Here is a 24,692-nt window from a genome sequence, read left to right as displayed (position 1 = left end):
CAGGGTACAGCAGGAAGGGGAATATCACTTGGGGCAATGGAAGATGAGACCCGCTTGAACAAGCGCTGGCCCTTTAAGCCCCTGGATGGTCTTCTTCAGGGGGTGGAGCGGACCTGGCCCCACACTGAGCCATTCGGGAGATAAAAGGGCTAGATTTATTCAGTTTTCTTTTGATTCCTCTAGCTCTAGGTGAAGTGATCTCAGACATTGGACTTTGGGCCAAGAATTAACGAAGCCTCTCCAGGTTCTATACGGAATTGAGAACGTGTGTGTGTCTTAGAATTGACTGTGTGATCCTGGGCAAGTTACAAAACTTCCTCTCTTTTTTTGGCCACCCTGCCTGGCTTGTGGGATCTTAGTTCCCCAACCAAGGATCGAACCCAGACCTTCACCAGTGAAAGCACAGAGTCCTAACCACTGGACCACCAGGGAATTCCCCAAACTTTCTTGATCCCATGTTCCTCATCCTTATCTCCTAGGATTGTTATGAGAATTCAGAGTTTATGTACCTAGAATGCCTGACACACAACAGGTGCTCACTTATTAGAGGTGTTGAATCGTCTACCTGTCTACCCCTAATCATCTGGGGTTTTATTATGGTCCAGATTTCCCACATTCTCTTTCCTGGCTCTCACCTTCTCAGGACCTAAGGGCTCAGCTAACTAATCAGATAAACATCAACCCCTAATAGATACACTCTCTGATAGTTTTTTTTTGGGGTGGGGGGGTGGGGGTGGGGTCCTGAATTCTGTGGCTTAAATGAGTAGTGACTAAATGTAGGAATTCCAGGCTTTCTCACCTATGGATAGGGCTGGTTCCATCTTCCCACTGGGGATTTTGAGCATTTTCACAGAATTCTTGTGGATACCTTTGAAGAGTTCTAAACAGGTGGGTGAACATGCCTAGTGTCCCTTGTTTTTTAGCTGAGTTTATAAAACTCCCCAGGCAGCACTGCATTGCCCTGGACAGAGATTTAATTCTGATTCAGGGAATGATGCCAGCATCTTAATGAAATGCCAACAGCTCCTTTTCAGCCTCCTGGAACAGAGCTCTGCTCCTGCTGGCTGAAGATATTGCTGAATAATGGGGGCAGGCAGCAGAATCCGCAGTCCAGGTGTCCCGTGAGTGAACGGGTCATAAAGTCAAGAACATAGTTGTGGAGGCCAGGCTGTCATAAATGAGAATGGACAGGAGTTGTCTGTGTGCTTACCTTACCTTGGCTATCTGGGCTTGCAGAGAGAGAAAGAGATGATTAAATAGCGATAGAATTAATCCTGATTTGACAAGTATGGGAAACACTCTTCCCTCTCCATGTACAAATCTGTGGAGAGGGAAGCAATATTGATATTGACATGGTAGCACAGCACCTGCCACTCAGTTTTCTGACAGCCTCCTAGGGACCCCTGTGTTGGACGGGGACACTCTGCTATTGTGGCAATAATGAAGATAATAATTAATGGTAATTGAGCACTCACCGCATACCTGGCAATGCGTAAGCACCTTATGTACTTTCCTTAAATCCTCAATACAACTATGAAATAAGTACTATTATTATCTCTTTTACAAATGAGAAACCAGAAGACTCTGAGCGGGTAGATGACCTGCCCAAGGTCACACAGCTGGAAAGAAAAGGAGCCAGGATTTAAATTCAGGAGGCCTGACTTCGGAGTGGGCACGATCTATCCCTTCTGTGGTCCGTGGTGCTTTTGTACTCACTGTCTCGTATGCTTCTCAGGAGGACTCTCTGGAGATAAACCCAATCACCTTCCACTACGCAGTACAAGACTGCCTGCCTGCCTCCCCCAGACTCCAGTATAAGTAGCAGCCCTCTCCACAGATACCCTCATCTGAAATTCCTGCAATTAGACTACTGCTTAAGTCACAACACTCAACTGCCTCCCCAAACCACAACACCTACTGCAACCAACTCACCCCCTAGGAATTAACCAGGGGAGTGAGTTCATTGACCTGGCTTGTAGGATTAGAGCAAACATGGAACATAACACAGTTTGCTAACGAAAGTGCTGACTGCCAGCAAAGGCACATTCCAGGGAGAAAAAAACCTTATTAATTCAAACCACAAGAGGCCATAACACATGACCTTTCATCTAACCCACGCTTGGATTATGCACATCTTCATCCAAAGAACATATTACTCCTAGTCAGCTGAGGAAGAAACTGAATCTTCTGTAATTTTCAGTTAATCATTATAAAAAAAACCCCTAAGTAAACCAAAATTCGGAACTCAACTGCAAAATCCCAGGGGAAGGCCAGACTATGAGGAACATTTTTTTCTGAGTACAAGCAACAATTTGTAAATGGAACTAGACCTGTCTGTTTCCTAGGCTCTGTGCAGCTGCTCTCTCTCCTTCTTCCATCAATCGTGTGATTTTAGCTGGAAATGAGTTTCCTCCTCCCCTGACTGATCCAGAGTACAGCCTGTAAGAAGCAGGATCTCGGGCAACCCTGGGAGGCTGTGGTCCAGGTATAGGAGGCAGCACTAAACACTAGTCAGAGCTCCCATAGGCCGAAGGTGAGAATTAACCTAATCCTTTTACCTTCTTTTATTGGTGCTCCGTGGACACGTGAAAGCGGATCCTGAGAGCTGCTCAGCATACAGATTGTAAGGGCAAACTTGAGGAGTATTCTAAAACAAAGGAGGCAAGAAATGATATCACTCCATCAGAAAAGCCTTCCATCTTTCCATCAAACAACTCAGTGGGGGAATTCTGTCTTGGATGGGGATGCTCCAGGCCACTTACTGCACATGACCATCTCCAACCCATACATCCTTTGTAATAATGTTTTAGGTGACTTTCCTCCCTGATTAGAAGAGTAATACAGGCTTACTGTAGGAAATTTATAAACTATAATCCATTACCTCACCATCCAGAAATAACCCAGTGTTGACATATATTTCCTTCCATTCTTATCCTCCAAAATGGGGACCCTATGATATGTGTAGTCCTGTTAACAATTAGCACTTTTTAAAAAGAGGAGACACTATATCATAAGCATTTTTTCATGCCATGAAATATTCTTAAAATTTTTTGAAAAAAATTTTGTTTGCATTATTTTTGCTATTGTAACCAGCACTAGTGTGAACAGCTTTGGGCACACATTTTTTTTTTTTTTTTTAACAAGGACTGATTATTTTCTCATCATCATATCTTATGCTGTCCAAGGGAACTTTAAGGAAGTCCCTTAACCCTGGGCCTAGGGGATCCTCTTGAAAGCCCTACAGTTAATCTTACTTCTTTTAGGTTAGGTGATTTGCCATAGGTAACCACTATCCAAATTTAACCTTTGTATTGTCATTGTTCTGTATCCTAATTGTCTTAATGATTTGTAAAACTCCTAGACAGTTCACAGGCTAATTTACAAGATGGTGGGTAAAGGCACTTGGCCTGAAGGCTGGTTATTCATTCCTATAATTCAGAGTTCTCCAAGCTAATATTCTATTTACTCATACCTGTCCTTCTGGCAGGGCACCTGGGCAGCGAGGGTCCTCTGAGGCACACTCATTACCGAATCCAGAAATGTACTGCATATGACAAAGATACAAAGGCCACCATTAATGGGATTTCAAGAGTATTTGGCTACTTTGACAGTCTATGAAGGTAAGAATTCCTGTATGGACATATGTTTGTGTATCACGTTATATACTTAACATCTTTGCTATGTCTTGGCATGTGAACCATTTAGGAAAGATAATTTCTCTGTGTGAATTTTAAAAACCACCAATTATTTGGGAGAAGAGTGCTAGATATTGTATAGACTTTCCATCCTTAACTGTACTTAGTTGATTTATGGGTTTGTTCTTAATTATCCCACTCCAAGCACAGGTTCTTTAATTCTGGGTCCAGCAGGGAGCTGTTGAGAGGGGAGATGGCTCAGGCATCACCTCAACTCCAGTTGGATCTTGCTTGCCTAGGTCGCAACCTCCCTGAGGTTGGAATTCCAGTTCCCCTCCATATGCTGAAACAAGCAACTGTGGGGTGTGTGGATCCAATGTGACAGCAAAATCCTTGAGAAAAAGCCCTCCAACCAGCCTGCTGCAGGCAAAAGCCTACATCATCTGGCTCATCTATGGAGCACTTGTAAATATATTTGCATCTATGTGGATATATGAAAACAAATTTTGAAGATATGGGTGGCTTTCAGGAGAATGGCCAGATCGGAATCTGTCCTCAGTGCCACAATGGAGTGCATTCGGATTGCCATCTGTTTACACCCAGAGGGAAAAAAAGGGAGTTTCTCAATAAAGTAAAATGTGCGGAGCCCCCGAAACTTATTTTGACAACACAACACACCTGTGAGTTCTTGTTCACTGTCTGGCTTCTCTGCTAGTTTATAAGCTCCATGAAGGCTGGAACTACGGCATCTCATTTACCTCTATATGCCTTGCGCCTGGTTTATAGAAGGTACTCAGTAGATACCTATTGTTTGATTTAGCTTTTCCCTTAGAGCCTATTCTAACACGAGTGTATGTATCCTGCTCTAAGTAGCGTTAGAACTCCCTTTTCTCTAACTTAAACATCAAAAAAGTCTATTTTCTTCCCATAGTTGTTTCTAATAAATGTATCAGTATTTAATTTTAGCCCAGGATAGTGAAAGCGCAGCCTCACTCAGTGAGTGAAATGCCACCATCTGAGCATGTGTCTTTAAGAGATATAAGAAGGATGTAAGTGGGTGGAGGATAAGCCCTCCAGAGTTCTCAGCAGCGTGGAGAAGGATGAGATTGATGTAACACACCTGGATGTGTGAGCAATGATCAGGGCAACAGCTGCCCGTATTTGGAAGGAATATCACATGTGAAATGTTATGACCTAGAAAGCAATGGAAATGAAATTATTCTTTTTTGCCTCCAGACACAATATTTTTTTATATTTGAAAATCTATCAGCACTAAAAACTGAGTTATATTACACAGAGATTGTTTAATAGCAGCGGCATGCAGTTCGGAATGATTTCTTTGGGGGAAATGGCAGAAACCATCCAGTATTCTGACTCTCCACTGAATACAATTTTCTTCTCCCTAAATGAACCTTGGGCTCACCATCAAGAGGATTGAATTTGAGTTGCCAAGAAATGATAATGACCCCAAATTACCTTCAGTTCTGTGGAATGGAATTTTAGACCAATCTTGACTGAAGCCACTGAGCATCACAGTGCCTTCACTTTGCTCAAATGCAGCATTGTTTCTCTCTGCAAAGGGAGGCAGGAAGGTCTGAGTGCTGAGCAAGACAGCTGAGCTTTCTGGCAGGAGTGGGTGGGCTTAACTCATTAACCTTCTCCATTCTTTGCAACTGCTGACCTCAGAACAGAGTCCAGGGTTATTTGCACAGTTGGCAACAAAGGAAAAGAGACTTGCTATATGTAGTTTTAAAGCATATGCTTCAGACTGCTTTAAAAAATAGAAAAGAAAGTGGAAAGAACAGCTGGTAGTTTGGAAAGGAGCCACCCAGCTCTGAGAGAGGTGTGAGCTCTGAATCGGTATCTCAGTCTTAGCTGTGGTATTGGCTGAAGAGGGGGGTGAACATGCTGAGTCATTCACAAACCAGTTGGTTTCCCTGATCCCCTGGGAGAAAAATTACAGATGAGTTTGTTAGAGCTTTAAAATATCATGAGCCTTACTGCTGAAGGTATCAGAATCAAGGAAGCAGTATTCTGCAGCTGCTTTCCCAAGGCTTTGAGATCAAGGACAGAATCTGAACTCTGCTTATATCAGCTGTGAAAATCCAAGCTTTCAACTCCAGCCGGTTCAGGGACTATACAAACAACACCATATACCAAAAAAATAAATAAATAAATAAATAAAAATCTGACATTAAGCAAATGTGTTTGTATGCTTTCTTCCATCCAGATTTCTGAATAACTTGATCCAACATAGAAATGATTTTGTTTCCTTCCAAGAGAATTATATGCACCCTTTCTAAATGAAAGAACAAATTACTGAGCTCCATGTAACTTCAGTACCATGAGTTCTTTGGTAGCTCCCTGGAGTACAGCTTTCTAATTTTCACCTGGTCCCCAGGATATGATTTATTTGTCAGAGTAGTTTTATGAGGTGTTTTCTCCTGACTCTGATTCTGGGTAACACCCTGATGAGTGGAGCAGATGGTGTACCTCACTTCCTTTTATTGGGCATAAGGGAAAGAGAGAGAAGTCAGGGTAGAGATGGAGCTATAGCTACATTTTACTCCTGTGCAAAGGGTCCAGTATTTCTAGTTTACCTTGTTGGGAACATAGGATATAGATTGTTAGGGGAACTTGCAGATTATTGCAAGTAGGCTAAACTGGTAGGCTGAATAAGGCGGGAACTTGTGAGTGTTACCTTATATAGCAAAAAAGGCTTTGCAGATGTGATCAAGGATCTTGAGCTGGGGAGATGCCCTGGATTATTTGGGTGTAGCCCAAATGGAGTCATAAGTATTCATAAGAGAGGGAGGTAGAGGATGATATTTGATTACAGAAGAGGAAAAGGTGATGTGATGATGGAAGCAGAGCTCAGAGTGATGCACTTTGAGGATGGAGAAAGGGAACACAAGTCAAGAAATGCAGGCAACTTCTAGAAGCTGGAAATGCAGGGAAATGGATTCTCCCCTTGAGTCTTCAAAAGGAACCAGCCTACACCTTGACTGAAACCCAGTGAAACTGATTTCAGACTTCTGACCTCCAGAACTCTAATAAGTTTGGTCATTTTAAGCCACTAAATTTGTGGTAATTTGTTACAACAGAAACAGGAAACTAATACAATAATTATGTAGACCAAGGGGTCCCATCTCTGGCTAATCATTAGAATTACCCCTAAAACTTGTTAAATACAGACCCATACCTAGTGAATAAAAATATTTGGTGCTGGGGCCCAAAGCCTGCATGTTAAACAGCTTTTCTTTTTTTTTTTTTAGAAATGAAGAAATCAAGAGTTGAAGAAGTGGACTTGTAGAAGACGTAAGGACATACGGTGGTTCATTTAAAATTTAATTTTATTATTTTATCTTTTGAATTTCCTTCCCCCAGTTGTGCTTTTATGTAAATATGATTTCATTTGAGGCTTTGTGTTGACATATCCATTAAAAGGAAGAAATAAAAGCAGAGAAATATTTTTAAACTTATAATGTGTATTGATTAGCATGATGCAATCTGGCTTTCTGTGTTTGGATTTGTGATCTCTAGAGCTAACCTTTCCTTGTGCAGATTAGACAGCAGGCTGGGAAAAATGCCTTTGAAATTGAGAACAAAGACCAGCATGCAATTGACATTGGTGTGCGGGTGCTGTGCATACTAAGTGGCTTAAAAATTTCAGCAGGATAGGGTTTTAGATATGATTTATTTATAAATGGTAAGGATGTTTCCACCCCTGCTGAACTTCCCCATAGGATTTCCATCAGGAAATGAAGTTTTTATGTACTCCCCTACCTCCAACTACCACCATTGATATGATGATCTCCCACATCTATTGCCCTAGCTCTACCCCCTCCCCTGAGATCCTGATTCAACGTCTGACCACATCCTGGGTGCCTCATCTTGGCTGTCCCTGAAGCAACTCAAATTTAACTCTTGGATCCCAGAACATGCACAGCTTTCTGTGTGTGCTGTGCTTTTGCACTCCACTGTTTCCTTCAGTTAGTCAATTTCTACTGCTCTCTTAAGACTCAGCTGAGGAACAGCCTCCTTAAAGAAGTTTCTCTTGGCCCTTGTCCAGATTCAGTTTTTCTCCTATGTTAACTTGTGGCATCATATATTAACATATAATATTTGCTGAATGAAAGAATGAGAATTATTTCTCAGTCTTTGTCTCGATCAGGTATAAAGAAGCAAACTCTTTTACTTTGGTGTTGAGTGGTTTTAGGACCCCTCTCAGTTAGGGAGATGTTTGATTTTTAATCTCAGCATTAGTTGAAGGGCATTTAGGAAGTGCTCAAATCCTGGAAAGAAGTCTGGAGTCTGGCGCACTTGGCTTGAGTCAAGATTCTGGGCAGTTCTACTCAGTTCCACATGCATGTGTTGGGCATGGATGTAAGCCTGGGGTGGACACTAGGCATGGTTTTAGACACTGGGAACACACTCCTTTTCCCTGGCCTTAAGGCACTCAGTCTAGCAAATGCCACTAAGGCTCCTTTTGGAGCCTGGGCATGGATTCTGACAAACCCAATTTCTAAGCCAGTCTCCATCACCTATTAGCAGTGATCTTGGGCAAGTCATCTCTCTGAACTTTACTTTCCTTAATGGTAAAGTGGCTACCTCCTAAATATTGAAGTTCATTTCAATACATCATTGTGAAGATTATGGGTTAATTCATTAATAGCACATAACCCACACACATTTTTCAATTGAAGATTAAATAATAAAAAGGAATTATTTCCTAGAAGGGGCTTCTACAGGCCAAGGGCTGATTGTGAGCCTCAAAATAACTGAATAGATTGAACATATCTAATTAGTTGGCTGGAGGCTGTCCAGGAGGCTGTCCAGGAAGCTTCAGCAACAGGAAGATGTGGGAGAGCAGGGGCTGGCAGACACAGTGAGAAATGTGTCTGTCCATGGTGGAGGAGAGCCTTTATGATGTCTACAGATTCCCAAGACAATATATGAAATGAACAAGGCAGAAGATGGATAATTAGACCATCACCTCTTTTCTTTTTCATCCCCCAGCCCCAGCCATGCTAATGGACACCACGATGAAGCCTCTGAACACAATAGCTTGGGCCAGGGCCCCTCTAAGTTCTTTCTAACTCTCATGCTCTGGAATTCTCAGAAGCTTCCATGAGTTGTGGCTGAAGAAGCCACAGCAAACTGGCCAGATAGTTTCTTACCTTCAACTCGGCCATTTTCCTTCTGCTGCAGGTGTGACGATTTTGGGAAATCCAGGCCCAGAGAGGGTATGAAGCCCAAATGCTTGTTTCTCTTTCAAACTACCTCTGGATGTTATTCCACTGCTTCACTGGTCAGAAGGTCGCTCAAACTAGCCACAAGCATTTCCTAACTGCTACACTAGGGAGAAAGTCCAGCATGCTTGTTTCCAAACTGCTTACACAACTGCCTTTGCTTTTTATTGAACCCAGGCTTTTTCTGAATAGTTTTCAGAGGGCTGTCTCCTCTTCACCCAAGGTAAATGTTGACCAATTATTTGTTCCAATTAAAAGAAGGAGGCTTATTACTAAAGGCAGAGAATTTAAAGTTCTCTACGAAAGGAACTGTGGCAGTTAGTGTCTGCTGTGTGAGGCAGAGCCTTCTCCATTCAGTCCTGACTCAGGCCTGGAAGGAACAGGGAAGAGTGTTCACTCTCTGGACGGCAGTGAGAAAATGATTAGTGCTGTGACACAGGTCTTTTCACGTAGCTACCCAAAACAGGGACAGCTCTCCACACCTGCCTCCCAGGGATGAGCTGGGTGAACAGTTCAGAGCCTGAAGCACTTCACTTAAAGCAAACTGGGATGTTTACTATTGCTTCTCTTAATTTCTTAAATATATTTAGTGTTCTTATAAAGTCTTTAAGAATCTTATTTCCTAATGCCTGTATCCCTCTAAACAGAGACCGAGGGATTGCTTTCCAGCCACCTTTTCCATGACTCCCTTGTCCTTCATCTTGGCTACTTTCCTTAGCCGTGGTCAGGTACCAGCTTCATGGGTAATGGCATTCAGGAAGGAAGAAACCATATATCGGGTGCTTGTTCATGCCAGATTTTCCCACAGACATTACCTCATTTAATTTCAGAGAAACAATCTTGTAAACTAGGCTTTATTATCATAAACTCAGGTGCAGCAGACCAGGCAGGAAATGTAAATAGGTAAAATAGGCTAGGTGATTTTTTTAAGATAGGACTTTTACACATGAAGCTCCAATTTTTAAACACTGGCAACTTAAACAAATGAATGGATGAATGAATGAATGAAGCCACTGTAATAGATTGCCAAAAATGCCTACAAAGTCTTTTCATCCTTGTATGCATGACCTTTTGCTTCTCCTCTGAACATGAGACGGAGTCTTTTACTTACCTCCTTGAATCTTACTGTGGCTAATAGCAAACACAACAGAAACAGAGGTTTGAAAAATACTTGTGCCTTAGGACCTGCCCATTTTTTGCTACTTGAGACCACATGCAGAGAAGTCAGGTGAGCCTCCTGGAGAATAAGACAGAGAGGTCCAGGCACTCAACAGCCCAGCACGAGCTGCCAGATGTGTGAATGAGGCAGTATGGCTGCCAGATGGCTGCAGACATGTACCTGATCCCAGGTGAGACCAGCAGGAGGACCACCACTTAAATCCAGCCCAAACTGCTGACCCACAGAACTGTGAGCCAACAGATTGATGTATTTTATGCCACTAAGTTTTGGGGTGTTTTGTTAAGCAGTGATGGATAACTGATACAATTATGTCAAAAAACATGTATGTAGGTATGAATGACTACGGGCTGCCAGTGTGACACATTCTGCTTTAGATAAACGGGTCTAAAAGCAACCTCCAGAGGTCCCCAGGCTCCAGCACACTGCAGTAGCGACAAAACAATTTGCCTGTGTCTTAAGTGTTAGCACAGAAAGGACCAGGCCAAAGGAGCCATGTTGATATAAACAAATGACAGGTTGGTAGCGAACTGTGTGGATTGATGCCTGCAGACCAGGGAGCTTATAGCACATCTCAGCATATGTCAACATAGACAACTGACATGGTATTTTATAAGCTTCCCTGGAATTTATATGCAAACCTGGGAGAAAGGGGGGTGTAAACCTCAGCTTTACCGAGGCTGTTTTTATTATTCCTGCAGAATGCAGACTCAAAATCAAAAGTGAATTCAAGAGAAACATTTCTTGCATATCTGAGTTTATGAGTACATTGGGTCTTGAATCTCTATTGATCCTGGAAGTTAGGCTTGGTGATTAGGGGGGAAAAATGATGGGAACCAATAAAAGACAAAGGAAAAGCTATACTGCTTTGTTTTTCCATAAACTTTATATGTTCTTTCCAAATCAGCTTTGAAGGCAGATTTAAGAGGTGTTTCAGTTCTTTCCCAAGGTATAAGAGATTTCCGAAAGAGTAAGAAAGTGGTAACAGATACCTGATGGGATGAAAATTATTTTGAGGGGCCTGAAAATATTTAAAATTGAATAAACCTATCAATTTCCTATTTAGGGTTTTTCCCAAGGGGGTTCACTTTATTTCCTGTCTTCTTCTGTTTTTGTAACAATAACTCAATAAAATGAGTTTTGCTTTGTAAGCACTATGTGCCAGGTACTGTGTCATATACACACAGGAGAAATGAGGATAAATAAAACACAGAAACACACAGTTCTGATTCTATGTCCGATGGCTTTCTATTTTAATCTAATGACACACTTATTTATTTTACAATTATTGGGGACCTGCTACGTGCCATGCCCTGTGAGATATGGGGGATACAGAGACGACTAAGAGTCTGGTCCTCTGGGAGGGCACATACTGGAGACTGACTAATAAACGGGCCGTTCCAATGGAGTGCCATGTGTACTGTGACAAGAAGGAGTCCAGGGTGCTATGGGAGGGATGAGGGACCACAGAGCTCTGACTAGCAGGGCAGGGAAGGCTTCTCGAGGAGACGATAGCTGCGCCAAGTCACAGAGAGTAAGAGTTGGGTAGGGCATTGAGTGGAGGGAGGATTGTAAACAAAGAGAGAGAAGTGCAGTGCACTCAAAGACGTGTTTTTAGGGCACTGGCGAAAATAGAGTGGAGGAGTCTAGTGAGGGAAGGCTTCCAGAAAGGGGAGTTTGGGCAGACATTTAAAGCAGGGGAAAGAGGGGGACTTCTAGGCAGGGTGATTAGCATTCAAAAAGACACCCAGTGGAAGAAGCAGGTCGTGTGCAGGGACAAGGCAAACATATACTGGACCAGAGCAGAATCAAAGTATCAAAGTGGAGCAATAAGAACAAAGATGCTAAAAACCAGGCAGAGGGAGAGGGATTCAGTGGACCATATGGGGAACAGGTGAAGGGAAGAATTTGAAAAGGACCAGGAATTGGAGATACCAGATACCTGCCACCTCCGGATTCTAGCACAACATAGGTTTACTCTCTGCAGAAGCTCTGGACTCACAAACACCAGGGAGTGGGGAGTAGGACCAAAACCAAGTGTAGTGATGATGAAATCTCCAGCTTCCTTCTCCAATTGCATTTCCAGAATGCTATCAGCAAGTGTTTTACCCTCCAGACAGGACACTGGAGGATTCTTCTCTAGGACAGTGTCCCATAAATAGTACACATTTTGATAAATAATTACTAAATATAAAAGGCAAAGCCTTTCTGGAAATGCTTCTTTCAAGAAGAATGACACAGGATTCAGCATCATATAATCCTATTTTTTGCTCTTATAGACGTAAATGTTGAGAAAATTTGCTCACATAAATAAGCAGTTACGAATGGAAGGGACTTTGTTATGGTATCACTCAAATTCCTTCTGAATTAAATACCATAAATCACATACTGACCTATCCTTAGACATTATTTTAATGACCTATCAGTCAACAACTCAAATAGGTTCTTTAATTTTGTTGCAAGCAAATTGTGGCAAGCAAATAATTAGAAACCTGATTGGAAAAGACTTTGTTACCCAGCTATTGGAATCACTGACTTTAACTGTTACCCTTTCACTCAGAGGTGCTTTGTCTAACTCATTTACTCAGAAAGCATCGGGAAAATGTTAATTTTATATAGCTTTGTCTATATAATTATTTTTGATAAGAACACTATGTTGAGATTTTGATAGACCACGCAAGAAACCTTGCCATGGAAGAATGTGCCCCAGCCTGGGATGTCTCTTACCAAAGCTCTCTGCTGTGTTCTCAGGAGCTCTTTCTTAAAGGCTCTGCATTTGCGTGTATGTGTGTAATTGTGAGGAGAGGGACAAAATCCTTAAATAAAACTAATATTTAGAATTGTCCCTTCGTTGGCATCCTGAAGACACTTACACCCTGGGGCAATATGCCGTATTTCTATTGCACAACTAGTGAGATGCTCCTTTTCTGCAGTGGGAAGGTGCAACTGTGAAAGCAGAGGTGGAAAATAAGAACCAGCATGAGCGGCTTCACAAGCAGATCAGTCTTAACAAAGTTACATTCATATGAGAATTAATGATCAGGAAAGTGATTCCCTTAAAACCATCCATGTCCATACACCTCTTGGAAGAGATACTTGCACACATTCCAGTTGGAAGACCATTGATGCACATCAAGAAAATGGAAAACATTACATCCAGGAAGCTGGCGATTGTTACAGGGTAACGTGAAGGACGATGGCAGGCCTAGAGAGCAATCACTCCAAAAATGCAGTTAGAGGATGGAGGACTTCAAGACCGATGCCTCCAAGAAAAACATGAAACTGACAGATTACCTGTTATATTTGATGGTACTGAGCAAGATTTTGTTGAAGTTGAGGGGTTTCATTCTTCACCATTACTTATTGATGACCTTGGTAAAGCTTAGTGGTTGGCCAGCTGAGAAAACAAATATGGTATAAGAGAGGGGCTAGGGGCTTCCTAGGTGGAGCAGTGGTTAAGAATCCGCCTGCCAATGCAGGCGACACGGGTTCGATCCCTGCCCCAGGAAGATTCCACATGCCATGTAGCAACTAAGCCCATGTGCCACAACTATTGAGCCCACGTGCCTAGGGCCCATGCTCTGCAACAAGAGAAGCCACGGCAATGAGGAGCCTGCGCACCACAACAAAGAGTAGCCCCTGCTCTCCGCAACTAGAGAAAGTCTGTGTGCAGCAATGAAGACCCAACACAGCCAATAAATAAATATTTATTAACAAAAAAAAAGAGGGATGATGTATAAGATGGCAAGGCATTTTATTAGAACTATATATACCCAGAGGGTAGAAAGTGGTAGTAATAAAAATGGGTAGTAGTACATCAAAGAAATATTTCCTGTTTTGTCAACTGAGGATGTGACAATCACGTTACGATTGCTATGGCATATGTAGCCTTGAGAGGGAGGAGTGGTTTAGTTCACGAAGGGGCGATCACGTAGAGGAAGCCAAAGATGAACTTTGATGAACTCTGCTATAATGGTGTCACAGAGTCTACAATCCATGTATTCCCTACTTAAAAAAATTTATTAATTGGCTGCATTGGGTCTTTGTTGCTGCACGTGGGCTTTCTCTAGCTGTGGTGAGTGGGGGCTACTCTTCGTTGCGGTGTGCGGGCTTCTCGTTGTGGTGGTTTCTCTTGTTGTGGAGCATGGGCTCTAGGCGCATGGGCTTCAGTGGTTGTGGCACACAGACTCCCCAGTTGTGGCGCATGGGCTTAGTTGCTCTGAGGCATGTGGGATCTCTCCTGACCAGGGGCAGAACCCATGTCCCCTGCATTGGCAGGTGGATTCTTAACCACTGTGCCACCAGGGAAGTCCCTTCCCTACTTTTTTGATATGAATTTATCTTTTTCAAAGGGTGGATCCTCAACTACTTGCAACAAATCACCTGGTTTGCCTGTTAAAAATACAGAATTCTGGCTCTATCCCATAGACATTGAATTGGGTGAGGGGGGCAGAGGAAATCCTAGAATCTGCATTTTAAACAAGCACTTCAGAGGACTTTCATGAACTTCTGAGTTTGAAAGCCATTACTCTGAGTTCTTAAATGAAGGTGCTGATTAATCGTAACTCGAAGTTGGATCCTTTCCTACTCTATGGAGCAGTGCTGATAGGCTCCAACTCCAACTTTGCATCAGGCAAACACAGTGGGGAACATGTGAGGCTCAGGCTTCTCCCACGGCTAGACTTGGAAGTGTTCCTCTCCTACCACAGTTAAATTACTCAGTTTGGGGACTATGGAGAAATGAATTTTTTAACTTCCTTCTCCTCCTTCCCCCAAAGAGTATCCTCCTTTGCATATCAACAGATATTAAATCAATGCAGACATCCTGTTAGACCTTCAAACTTCTTAAAACAGATGTTACCTGTGCTTTAAAAATTTCAATTAAACCAACATTTAGATACTTATATAAGGTCCTACCTAGGTTGGGTGCTAAGGCACACAGTGTTCAAATGAAGACTCAAAAGCTCTGATTATGACAGCAGTTAGGAGCACTTCAGCTCGGTCCAATGGCCCAGCACATCAGTTCCATGCAGTCCACTTTCAGAACTGAGAGGAAGGCAGCAGTGCCACGGCACCTATTATATCATGCATGTCCTAAGTTCAGGTGCTTCTGAGAACCCAAGTAAAGCTGACATGGATCAATCCCTTTGGGAGCGGCTCTCCCCCTAGAGCACAAAGGTAGAGAGACCAACCCAAATCCTTAGCTGGATTCCAACTAAGCAGCCTATGGGACAGATGAGTGGCTGCATACCCTCACATCTGGTTGCCACCACAGTGAGTAAATAAATACATTAGCTAGACATCTGAATCACAACAGGGAAAAAAAATGTTCTTTTATTGCTAAGCAATTTGTTCCATCAAGAAAGTAAGAAAATTAAAGATTTAATTAACACTTCTTAGGAAGTATTTGGTATTTACACTTGTTTATTACCTAAAATCAATTTTTATGAGGAGGTCTCAGGAAGCCTTAGTAAAAATTATGCTTCAAAAGATTCTTTTTGAAGAACTCTGGCTGATAAAATTCATTTTGGCCAACAACCATATTTTGCTGCTACTAATGCTGCAACAAACTTAGACTATCAAAATTATTTTTTCTTAGAAAGCTATAATTTAGGAGCCAAGCCTGACAGCAAGAAGAAATGAGGTTGAGTATTGTTGATTTTTCAAGGTTGACCCTGAACCCATAAGTGATAGGTTATTTTAATCTTATTTTTTAATAAGGGAGAAAATAGACAAATTGTAATGTATCTTTTTTTCTAATTAAGGGAAAGAAAGGGTTACTGATTTATTTTTTAAAAGAGGAATACAAAGAGCTTCAATTGGTTTAGGTCTTTTGTGTATGCATTTGGTTTCTACTTCCTAACTGCACAGCCTCTGTCACAACATACTTGTGCCAAATTCCACATACAGATCCTCATTTGCATAGCTCTCCTTTATGTCAAAAAAGAAATCAGGGCTAACTCTTGTGGGGGAGGATGTGAAGCGAGACTGGAGACTTTTCTAGCTGATAAAAAATGCTTTCAAATCCTTTTCCATATTCTCAAGACTGTCTTTTTTTTTAATAAATTTATTTATTTATTTATTGGCTGTGTTGGGTCTTTTTCGTTGCTGAACATGGGCTTTCTCTAGTTGTGGTGAGTGGGGGCTACTCTTCGTTGTGGTGCATGGGCTCCTCATTGCCATGGGGGCTACTCTTCGTTGTGGTGCATGGGCTCCTCATTGCCGTGACTTTTCTTGTGGTGGAGCACGGGCTCTAGGTGCATGGGCTTCAGTAGCTGCAGCACATGGGCTCAATAGTTGTGGCTCATGGGCTTAGTTGCTCTGTGGCATGTGGAATCTTCCTGGAGCAGGGATCAAACCTGTGTCCCCTGCATTGGCAGGTGGATTCTTAACCACTGTGCCACCTAGGAAGTCCTCAAGACTGTCTTTTAAGCACTCTCTTAACATTGTCATTTTAATATCCTCTTTCACCACACCCTGATTTCCAAAGTACGGAATAGAAAGAGAATTTAGTGTTTTTTCCCCTGGTTTTAAAATGAGAAGCTGAAATTATGTATTTATTATTATTATATTTTAATATGGAGCAAAATCAGGAGTGCAGAGACCTGCAGCGGAACTAGAGAGAGCATACATGTGAAAAGGTGGTGTTGAATAAGGCAGCAAATTACAGTTTTTGTAAAACAAATTTAAATATTAATAAAGAACTGGGGCAAAGGGAATTATACAAGCAAAAAAGATGGGTAAAAAAAGTAATGATGAACAATTATGCAAATACACACACACCACCCCCAAAAAACTTTGGATTATGAAATCCAAGAATCCTAGTCCATAATTCATGTAAATGTGTTGCTGTGGAACTTATTTTTACTTCTCTCCATAAATACATTGTTGACACAAAGAATAATATTCTTGGTTTACAGACTATAGTTAAGGGACATTTTAGGAGTTGACTTTTCCTTCAAAAATAAAAATAAAAACTGAAGAGGCTGTAAATCTCTCTTACTGCTCTTGTGCAGGTCTTAGATTTCACCCTATCTATTTCCAAACAGAAAACAGTAAGAGGGTGCAGATAGCTGTAACCTAAAGAGTGAAGGATTCAGTGAGCTGTCAATTTCTTGCAGAAAACTTCTTTTCTGGTACTGCTGTTCTCTATGTATTATTAATCTATTTATATTTAACTCCAGCTATTAGTCTGCCTCTTCCAGCCAATGAGAAGAGAGACAAGGGTTGCTATTATTAGGCACCCTTGTGTGTGATGAAGGTGGAGACAATTAAATAACACCATTTTGCTTCTTCGAAAATGACAGAGATCGTTTGGGGTGGACAACTCAGGGCTGGTTAACATAACCTTTCCTCTCAGAAGGTAAAACAATAGAGACACGTTTTTGAAGTACTTAATTAAGGCTTCAGCAAGGAGTGTGGGAAAACTACAGACCCATAACAACCCTCCAGTTCTAGGCAAGAGTAAATTTTCTCTGCAGCATTCTGTCACTGCTCATTTACTGCGTCATTTTGACATCTCGTATTTCCACAAGGCTTTTATATAATCTATAAACAGGACAGAAAGGTGAGGAACAGAGAGAATGGGGACAAAGTTTGGACCTCCCACACTGTTACATCCTTTCAGTTTCCCATTAAAGGGTGAGGCTGAAGGGTGGCATTTTAAGATAATTCCGTTAAAAGGCAGAGACATTAATAATCGACACAGCAACAAGAAAGCTGTGGAAAATTGCCACTGCTTGCTTACTCTTCCAAAGGATGAGTGTAATTCAGTCATAATGTAAGCTCTTTAATGTTCCTCCCCCAAACCTTTTTCGATCAGGAAAGCCTGGAACCTGTAGGCAAGAAAGATAATCATGTTAGGACTCAAGTAGGCAGAGTTCAAATACTAACAGCCTTTAAAATGTTCTCCTTATTTTCTGTTTCTCTATGTTGGGCTGTTGTTCTTTAAAGAACTATCTTTCTGAGGTTGTACTCAGAAAACCACAGCAGATTAAATAGTAAAAATAAATTTTACCAAAATGAAAAACATTTGCCAAGCAACTGGTGATAGTGTCATCTAAATCAGACAGGATGGAGGTGAATCTCATCATACTCACCTGTTGGACTTTTATGTGAATTATTTGCATTGTGATAGTCTCTGGATATATACCTTCGGAGTTTCAAGCAAATTACTTTCTAGTATTTTATAATGTAACCTTATCTCGAGATTCTTTTTGTTTCTTAGACCCTTATTTTCCCTTGATCTGATTTTTTCTTTTGTATTTAATACGACAGAAGAAAGCCAGTTGCTTGGGCCTGCAAAGGACCCCACCACTACTCCAACTTTTTAAAAAATAACTTCAAAAATAAATTTGGAAATTAATTTCGAATCAATCAAACCTTCCTCCAAATTCAAGAAATCATTTTATCAAGAAAAGATAGATACAGACCTGATTACCATCTCTTAAAAAGTATCTCTTCTCTATGACCTGTGAAAAACAAAAGATTTTAAAGGGCTTAGCACATGTACCTTGAAAAAGTGGTAACTGCAATGGTCACTACTGGCACTAAAAGGTGTATACCCAAATTAAGAGTCTTTTCAATAGTGACAGACATCTAGTACAATGTGTTAAATCTGGTGCTAATGAGATCAGGATTGTGGAAGTATTTTTATAAAAGCCTGCCTCTTGTTCCAAAAAAACATTAATGATAGGTCAAAAAATAAATGAACAAAGAAAAGAGACTAAATAACCAGGGAATGGCATGAGATCCCATGTAATTCCTAGTGTATGGCTGCAAATTTGGCTCAGAATTCCCTAGCAGCCAGCCCCAAAAGGTACCAAACAGAATTCATAAAATAAAAGCAAAGCACTTTTGCTACTACAATAGCATAGCTATTCTTTAAAGAGGAGTCTGTCTGTATAACGTAGTAAACTGCCACATCCCTCTAGTAAACACAGTTGTCAGTTCTGTAGGTCCTTAATGCAGACAGATGATACAACATCAAAAGCAGTCAATTAACTTCTTTTTGGACTTAATTTGCACCCTTAATTCAGCAGTTGTGGAATTGTCTGTATTTGCTCAGTAGGAGGAATAAGGTAAAGCAGTGGATGTATCTACACAAATCCATCACTACTTCTGAGAAAAAGCCTTCAAAATATATGCCGTAATATAATGAGTTTAACAGCACCATATTTTCACATGATGAAAAACATTTAAAATAATAATGAATTCTGTTCTAATACTTGAGAAACTGCAATGGTGAAAGAGGCAGTATTATTTTCTTTATATAGAGCTGTATTGATTAAGAAAAGTTCAGCAGGACTTCCCTGGTGGCGCAGTGGTTAAGAATCTGCCTGTCAATGCAGGGGACACGGGTTTGAGCCCTGATCGGGGAAGATCCCACATGCTGTGGAGCAACTAAGCCCATGTGCCAGAACTACTGAGCCTGTGCTCTAAAGCCCACGAGCCACAACTATTGAGCCCACGTGCCACAACTACTGAACCCCATACACCTAGAGCCCATGCTCCACAACAAGAGAAACCACCACACCGCAATGAAGAGTAGCCCCTGCTCTCCGCAACTAGAGAAAGCCTGCACGCAGCAACAAAGACCCAATGCAGCCAATAAATAAACTTAAAAAAAAAAAAAAAGAGCTCAGCAGATTAGAATACAAATTAGCTGGAGATTAACTCTAAAACATTAGAATATAGAATTATGAAGCTAGGGATTTCCTCTGAATAAAGCAGAGCATCTTCTTCCAGGCCTGCACCAGCTTGTTCGCATTGGCCTGATAGCCATCTGGATTCTTTTTATCTTCAAGACTATGGCTGGGTTACTTTTAGCCACAAGAGACTCAGGGTAAGGCTGCATTCACTGGCCTCAAAGGTAGAAAAGCTGGTTCATGATTAGTATACATCTAAAATACTTTACCCCACAAAAACCATGACAAGACTGATTCTCTTTCCTCTCTCCAGGGTAGGACAGGAAAGTTCTATTACTCTAGAGTGGGGAGGAATCTAGCAAAGGGAGTGGGGAATAAGATTAGATTCCCTCTTGGAAAAGAAATCTTTACACTAAATTCTGGAAGATATGATGTAGAGAAAACTGGGTGAAATTTAGCTGTCAAGTCCCTTACTTTTAGGCAACAACCTCAGTCTAGAGGTCTGATCAACCTCTTAATCCACCTAACTTTTGTTGTGTTTCAGGAAACCAAAAGCTTTTTGCTTTTGCTCATAATTCCCTGCCCTCAACTTGCGATGTCCTTCTCTTATCAAATCCTTTCTTTTTCTTTTAAATATTTACTTATTTGGCTGCACCAGGTCTTAGTTGCAGGCACCCGGGATCTTTTTTTTTTTTTTTTTTTTTAGTTGCGGCATGTGGGATCTAGTTCCCTGATCAGGGATCAAATCTGGGCCCACTACACTGGGAGTGTGGAGTCTTAAACATTGGACAATCAGGAAGTCCCCTCTTATCAAATCTTGCTTTTTTATTAAAAACAACCAAGTTCCCTGTAACTTTCTTTTTTTTAAGTAAAGCCTTGCCTGACAATTTGGGTCACACTGGTCTATAACCCATTGTTTCTCTAGGATATAACTTATTACATTTTATTTTTTAAATTTTAAAATTAATAGATTATTTAGCTGGAGAGGGTGTGGAGAAAAGGGAATCCTCTTGCACTGTTGGTGGGAATGTAAATTGATATATCCACTATGGAGAACAGTATGGAAGTTCCTTAAAAAACTAAAAATGGAATTACCACATGACCCAGCAATCCCACTACTGGGCATATACCCAGAGAAAACCATAATTCAAAAAGACACATGCACCCCAATGTTCACTGCAGCACTAGTTACAATAGCCAGGACATGGAAGCAGCCTAAATGTCCACCAACAGAGGAATGGATAAAGAAGATGTGGTACATATATACAGTGGAATATTAGCCATAAAAAGGAACAATATTGGGACATTTGTAGAGACATGGATGGACCTAGAGACTGTCATACAGAGTGAAGTAAATTAGAAAAACAAATATCGTATATTAACACATACATGCGGAATCTAGAAAAATGGTACAGATCAATCTGTTTGCAAGGCAGAAATAGAGACAGATGTAGAAAACAAACACATGGACACCAAGGGGGGAAAGCGGGGAGGGGTTGGGGTGGGATGAATTGGGAGATTGGGATTGCCATATATATATTACTAATAAGAAAAAAAAATCAAATTGTAATTTTAAATATATGCAGTTTATTGTATGTCAATTGTACCTCAATAAAAGTTCTTAAAAAATAAACATATGCAGTTTATCGTATGTCAATTATATCTCAATAAAAGTCCTTAAAAATAAAATTAATAGATTATTTAAAATTTACACAATACACTGTGGGATCTTTCCACGCCAGACACAGATTTGTAAGATGCTGCTCACAGGGGACATAGATGGTGGCCGTGGATCTAAACCACATGGAAGTTCTTACATTTTAAGTCTGAAAACAATGTGGAGGGAAAATTTGGTTCCTTGCAGTACTTCCTACCATTTTTTCATGTCGACACATTTAGAAAATGCTAGTATTGGTACAGCAGACGGGGGTAAATGGAAGAGCCAGCTCAGGGGCTCTGGCTGCTCTGGGAACTAGGGGATCATCATCTCAGTGCACCTGTACCCTTTCTGCCACACACCAGTTGGGAAGTTCTGCAATAAAGCAAAAATTTCCCAGTGGCCTAATATCAAACAGAGATGGGGTGTGGGACTTATCTTATGTTGACCTGTTGCACAAAAGAGCCAAATATTAGATCTCTAAATAGCCAAAAGAAAAATTATTCATAAAGAAGAGGTATGAGGAAGGAACTTTTTTTCTTGGGAGACTTGTAAAAGGAAATATAATACACATATTAATCTTTTTTCAGTAATAATACAGAAATACATCCTATTTTACTTTGCTACACAATGTCAACATTGGGCAAACAATTTAAACTTGGTCAATATTACATGCAGTGCAGCCGTATGGCCTTGTGAAGGAAAGACAAACAGTGCTCTAATTTACCAGTATGCTGAATCATTCTGCATTTTCATTCCAGTTCAGGACAATAAGATAATGCTGGTAAGAGTCAGTAATAGAAATGCAAAGGTTTCTGACAGGGAAAATTAGGGAATCAAGAAGATAGCCTTAAAAGTAACAGTAGCAGTAACACATATATAGGGAGAGCAAAAATAACTCAGGGCTTTAAGCAGGATCTCCTTAGTTTAGTGCCTTTTGTGGGGGATTGGGGGTGGTGAATAAGTACAAAAAGAGCTAGAAAATATGGAAACAGAAATTGTTTTAAGGAGGCAATTAGGTAACTTAAAAAACCCCATTTGAATCCAGGAGGTTTGGTCCTTTGCTTAGAGAACACTGGTGATAGAATAAATACGTCAGCAGGCCTTGAGCAATTATACCAACAGATAAGAGATCAAAACAAGTATTATTCAGGCTGCGAAGTTCAGGATGAAGGAATAAAAGGACAAAGCATTCTACAGAGAATTTAAACTCTCATAATACATAAATTAAGTTTAAAAATAACTTAATTGAAGCCATTACCTTATCAAAAAACCTGCTAAGCTTGACAGCATTGGAAGAACCTGCAGCCAAGTACCGTGGATTTGTGCAATCCTAGAAGATAAAACATAAGGTCCACAATTAGGAAACATAAGCTCCTTGTTAGTCATTACTGTTCCTCTTGCACATTTCTATAGTAAAATATCAGGCATAATACTCTCATAAAATAGTCAAGTAATTTTCAAATTATGATGCAAAGAGCTAAGTGCTAAAGGAAGATAAGGCCACTTACCCTGTTATTTGGGCAATTTTAGAGGACACTAAACCAATGTATTCGTTACCAAATAATTCATAAAGGAAGACAGGATTGTTAATGTCTCACTAATAAGACCAAGATACTAATCAGGTGACCTGCCCACATTTACCTTGAAAAGCAGAAACAAAGCTATTAGAAATAGACAATACTTTACTTTTCAGTACTAGTTACCAGTGCTCAACTAAAGTACCATGAAGATCTAAGGAACAGTAGGAAGCATGAAAATAAGGAGTAACAGGAGCAAAAAAGCAAACACAACAGTTGCCAGGGGTTCCTCCCTCACCAAATATAAGGCACTACATTCTCTTGGTAGGCCAGAGAGATAATAATAAACAATAGATATATTTTTTGGTAATAATAAACAATAGATAAACAGTAAGTTTATTTTAAAATATCATTAAGTATTATTTTTAATAATAAATAAATAATAAACAGATATATTACTATTAGGATAAAAATAGGAAAAAGTGGGGCTCTGGAGAAACAGAAGAATCTGAAACATTAAAATGAAGTGACTAGCACATTGCAATGATTAGTAAAGACCTTAAAAGGTTTACTATCCTTTTCCTGGAATTCCAATGTTGAATTGCCTTTGCTTGTCATCATTGACTTGCCACCTCAAGAGACTGAGCACTTTGATTTTCACCTCAAATGCCACCTAAGACCCAACCATGGGGGTATCAGATAGGCTCCTTTGCAAAGATGGTATTTATTTTTTCAGTTAAAGGTCATTTGTGTCCCTTCGGAAATGACTGAAATTATTACTGTTGCATTTCTTCTAATTGTAATCTCAAAGCCCATATGATTCCTTTCCAATGTATTCTGTAACAATCACCTATTTTACTGATACACAACATCTCAAGTCTCACATTTTAAATTTTGGCCAGAAGCTATAATACATTTTCTAAAACACAAAAGAAAAGAGAGACTACAACAACTTTTCAAAGATGGTATAGTAAAAGAAAAATCAGAGGTCTTTGAAGCCTGCAGGCTGTGAATCTGAGTATCTATCCCAACATCTCTAGATTGTGTGACATTGGTTAGGTTATTAAACCTTTAAAGTTGAGCTTATTCATTTGTGAAATGGGGATAGCAATACTTCTCCCATAGGATTTCTGTGAAAGTTAAATGAGATAATACATGTCTGGCACATAGTAGGTACTGAAATATTAGTTTCCTTCTTTCTTCATCCCAAGAAAATGCCATCAGATTGAATTTTCAAACACAAAAGCACCTAACATAATAAAAGACAATTCTATATACGGATTAAACAGGCTGAAATATCATCGTGTAAACTGTTGTATTTGAAATCATGTTTGAACACATTTATACAGCAGTTGGGACATATAAAAAGACAAACCTTAACTAGATCTGTGTCAGATATGTTTTACAAAACAGATACTGATTACATAATCGTCAGAATGTCAAGAGTTCAGAGGTGATTCCAAAATTAGAGCTAAAGTGCTAAGTATAAAAATTAAATCAAACAAACAAACAAAATCTCCCAAAAACTTATTTATAAGCCTCCACAATTTCAGGTTGACCAGGCTAGAGAAACCCTATGATTTTAGGAAGAGAATTTTAGATCTGAAAGAACTGTAACTATCTGCTATTGATCATGGCTAAGGGAGAAGCCTGAAAATTCATAGCTCTAAACGCTTGCTAAAGCTTGAGAAAAAAAACATTAACTAGGGAAGATACTTCAGAACGATCACTTTGAAGTAAACATATAATAGAGAAAAATTTGTGCTAGACACAATAAGCCTAACAGGATTTTAAAAAAATAAGT

General features: G+C 40.3%; 2 protein-coding genes across 3 annotated transcripts in view; both read right to left on the bottom strand.

The window, feature by feature from the left end:
- The window catches only part of HGD (homogentisate 1,2-dioxygenase), a 42,483-nt gene extending 33,478 nt beyond the window's left edge, over positions 1–9,005 (bottom strand). The window contains exons 1-3 of the mRNA XM_057697888.1: positions 8,816–9,005; positions 3,473–3,544; positions 2,559–2,647 (exon numbers count right to left, since the gene is read on the bottom strand). Coding sequence (XP_057553871.1) covers positions 2,559–2,647; positions 3,473–3,544; positions 8,816–8,830 — 176 coding nt within the window. The 5' untranslated portion in view covers positions 8,831–9,005. The remainder of the gene's footprint in view (positions 1–2,558; positions 2,648–3,472; positions 3,545–8,815) is intronic.
- A 7,620-nt stretch (positions 9,006–16,625) lies between these two features.
- RABL3 (RAB, member of RAS oncogene family like 3) overlaps positions 16,626–24,692 on the bottom strand; it is a 34,390-nt gene continuing 26,323 nt past the window's right edge. For both annotated transcript variants that reach the window (XM_057697923.1, XM_057697924.1), the window contains exons 6-8: positions 22,630–22,701; positions 18,497–18,535; positions 16,626–17,899 (exon numbers count right to left, since the gene is read on the bottom strand). In XM_057697923.1, the coding sequence (XP_057553906.1) occupies positions 17,834–17,899; positions 18,497–18,535; positions 22,630–22,701 (177 nt within the window). In that variant the 3' untranslated portion in view covers positions 16,626–17,833. The remainder of the gene's footprint in view (positions 17,900–18,496; positions 18,536–22,629; positions 22,702–24,692) is intronic.

Source organism: Hippopotamus amphibius, chromosome 10, assembly GCF_030028045.1.
Source record: "Hippopotamus amphibius kiboko isolate mHipAmp2 chromosome 10, mHipAmp2.hap2, whole genome shotgun sequence".
Taxonomy (NCBI): Eukaryota; Metazoa; Chordata; class Mammalia; order Artiodactyla; family Hippopotamidae; genus Hippopotamus; species Hippopotamus amphibius.
This window is presented reverse-complemented; position numbering and strand designations above follow the sequence as displayed.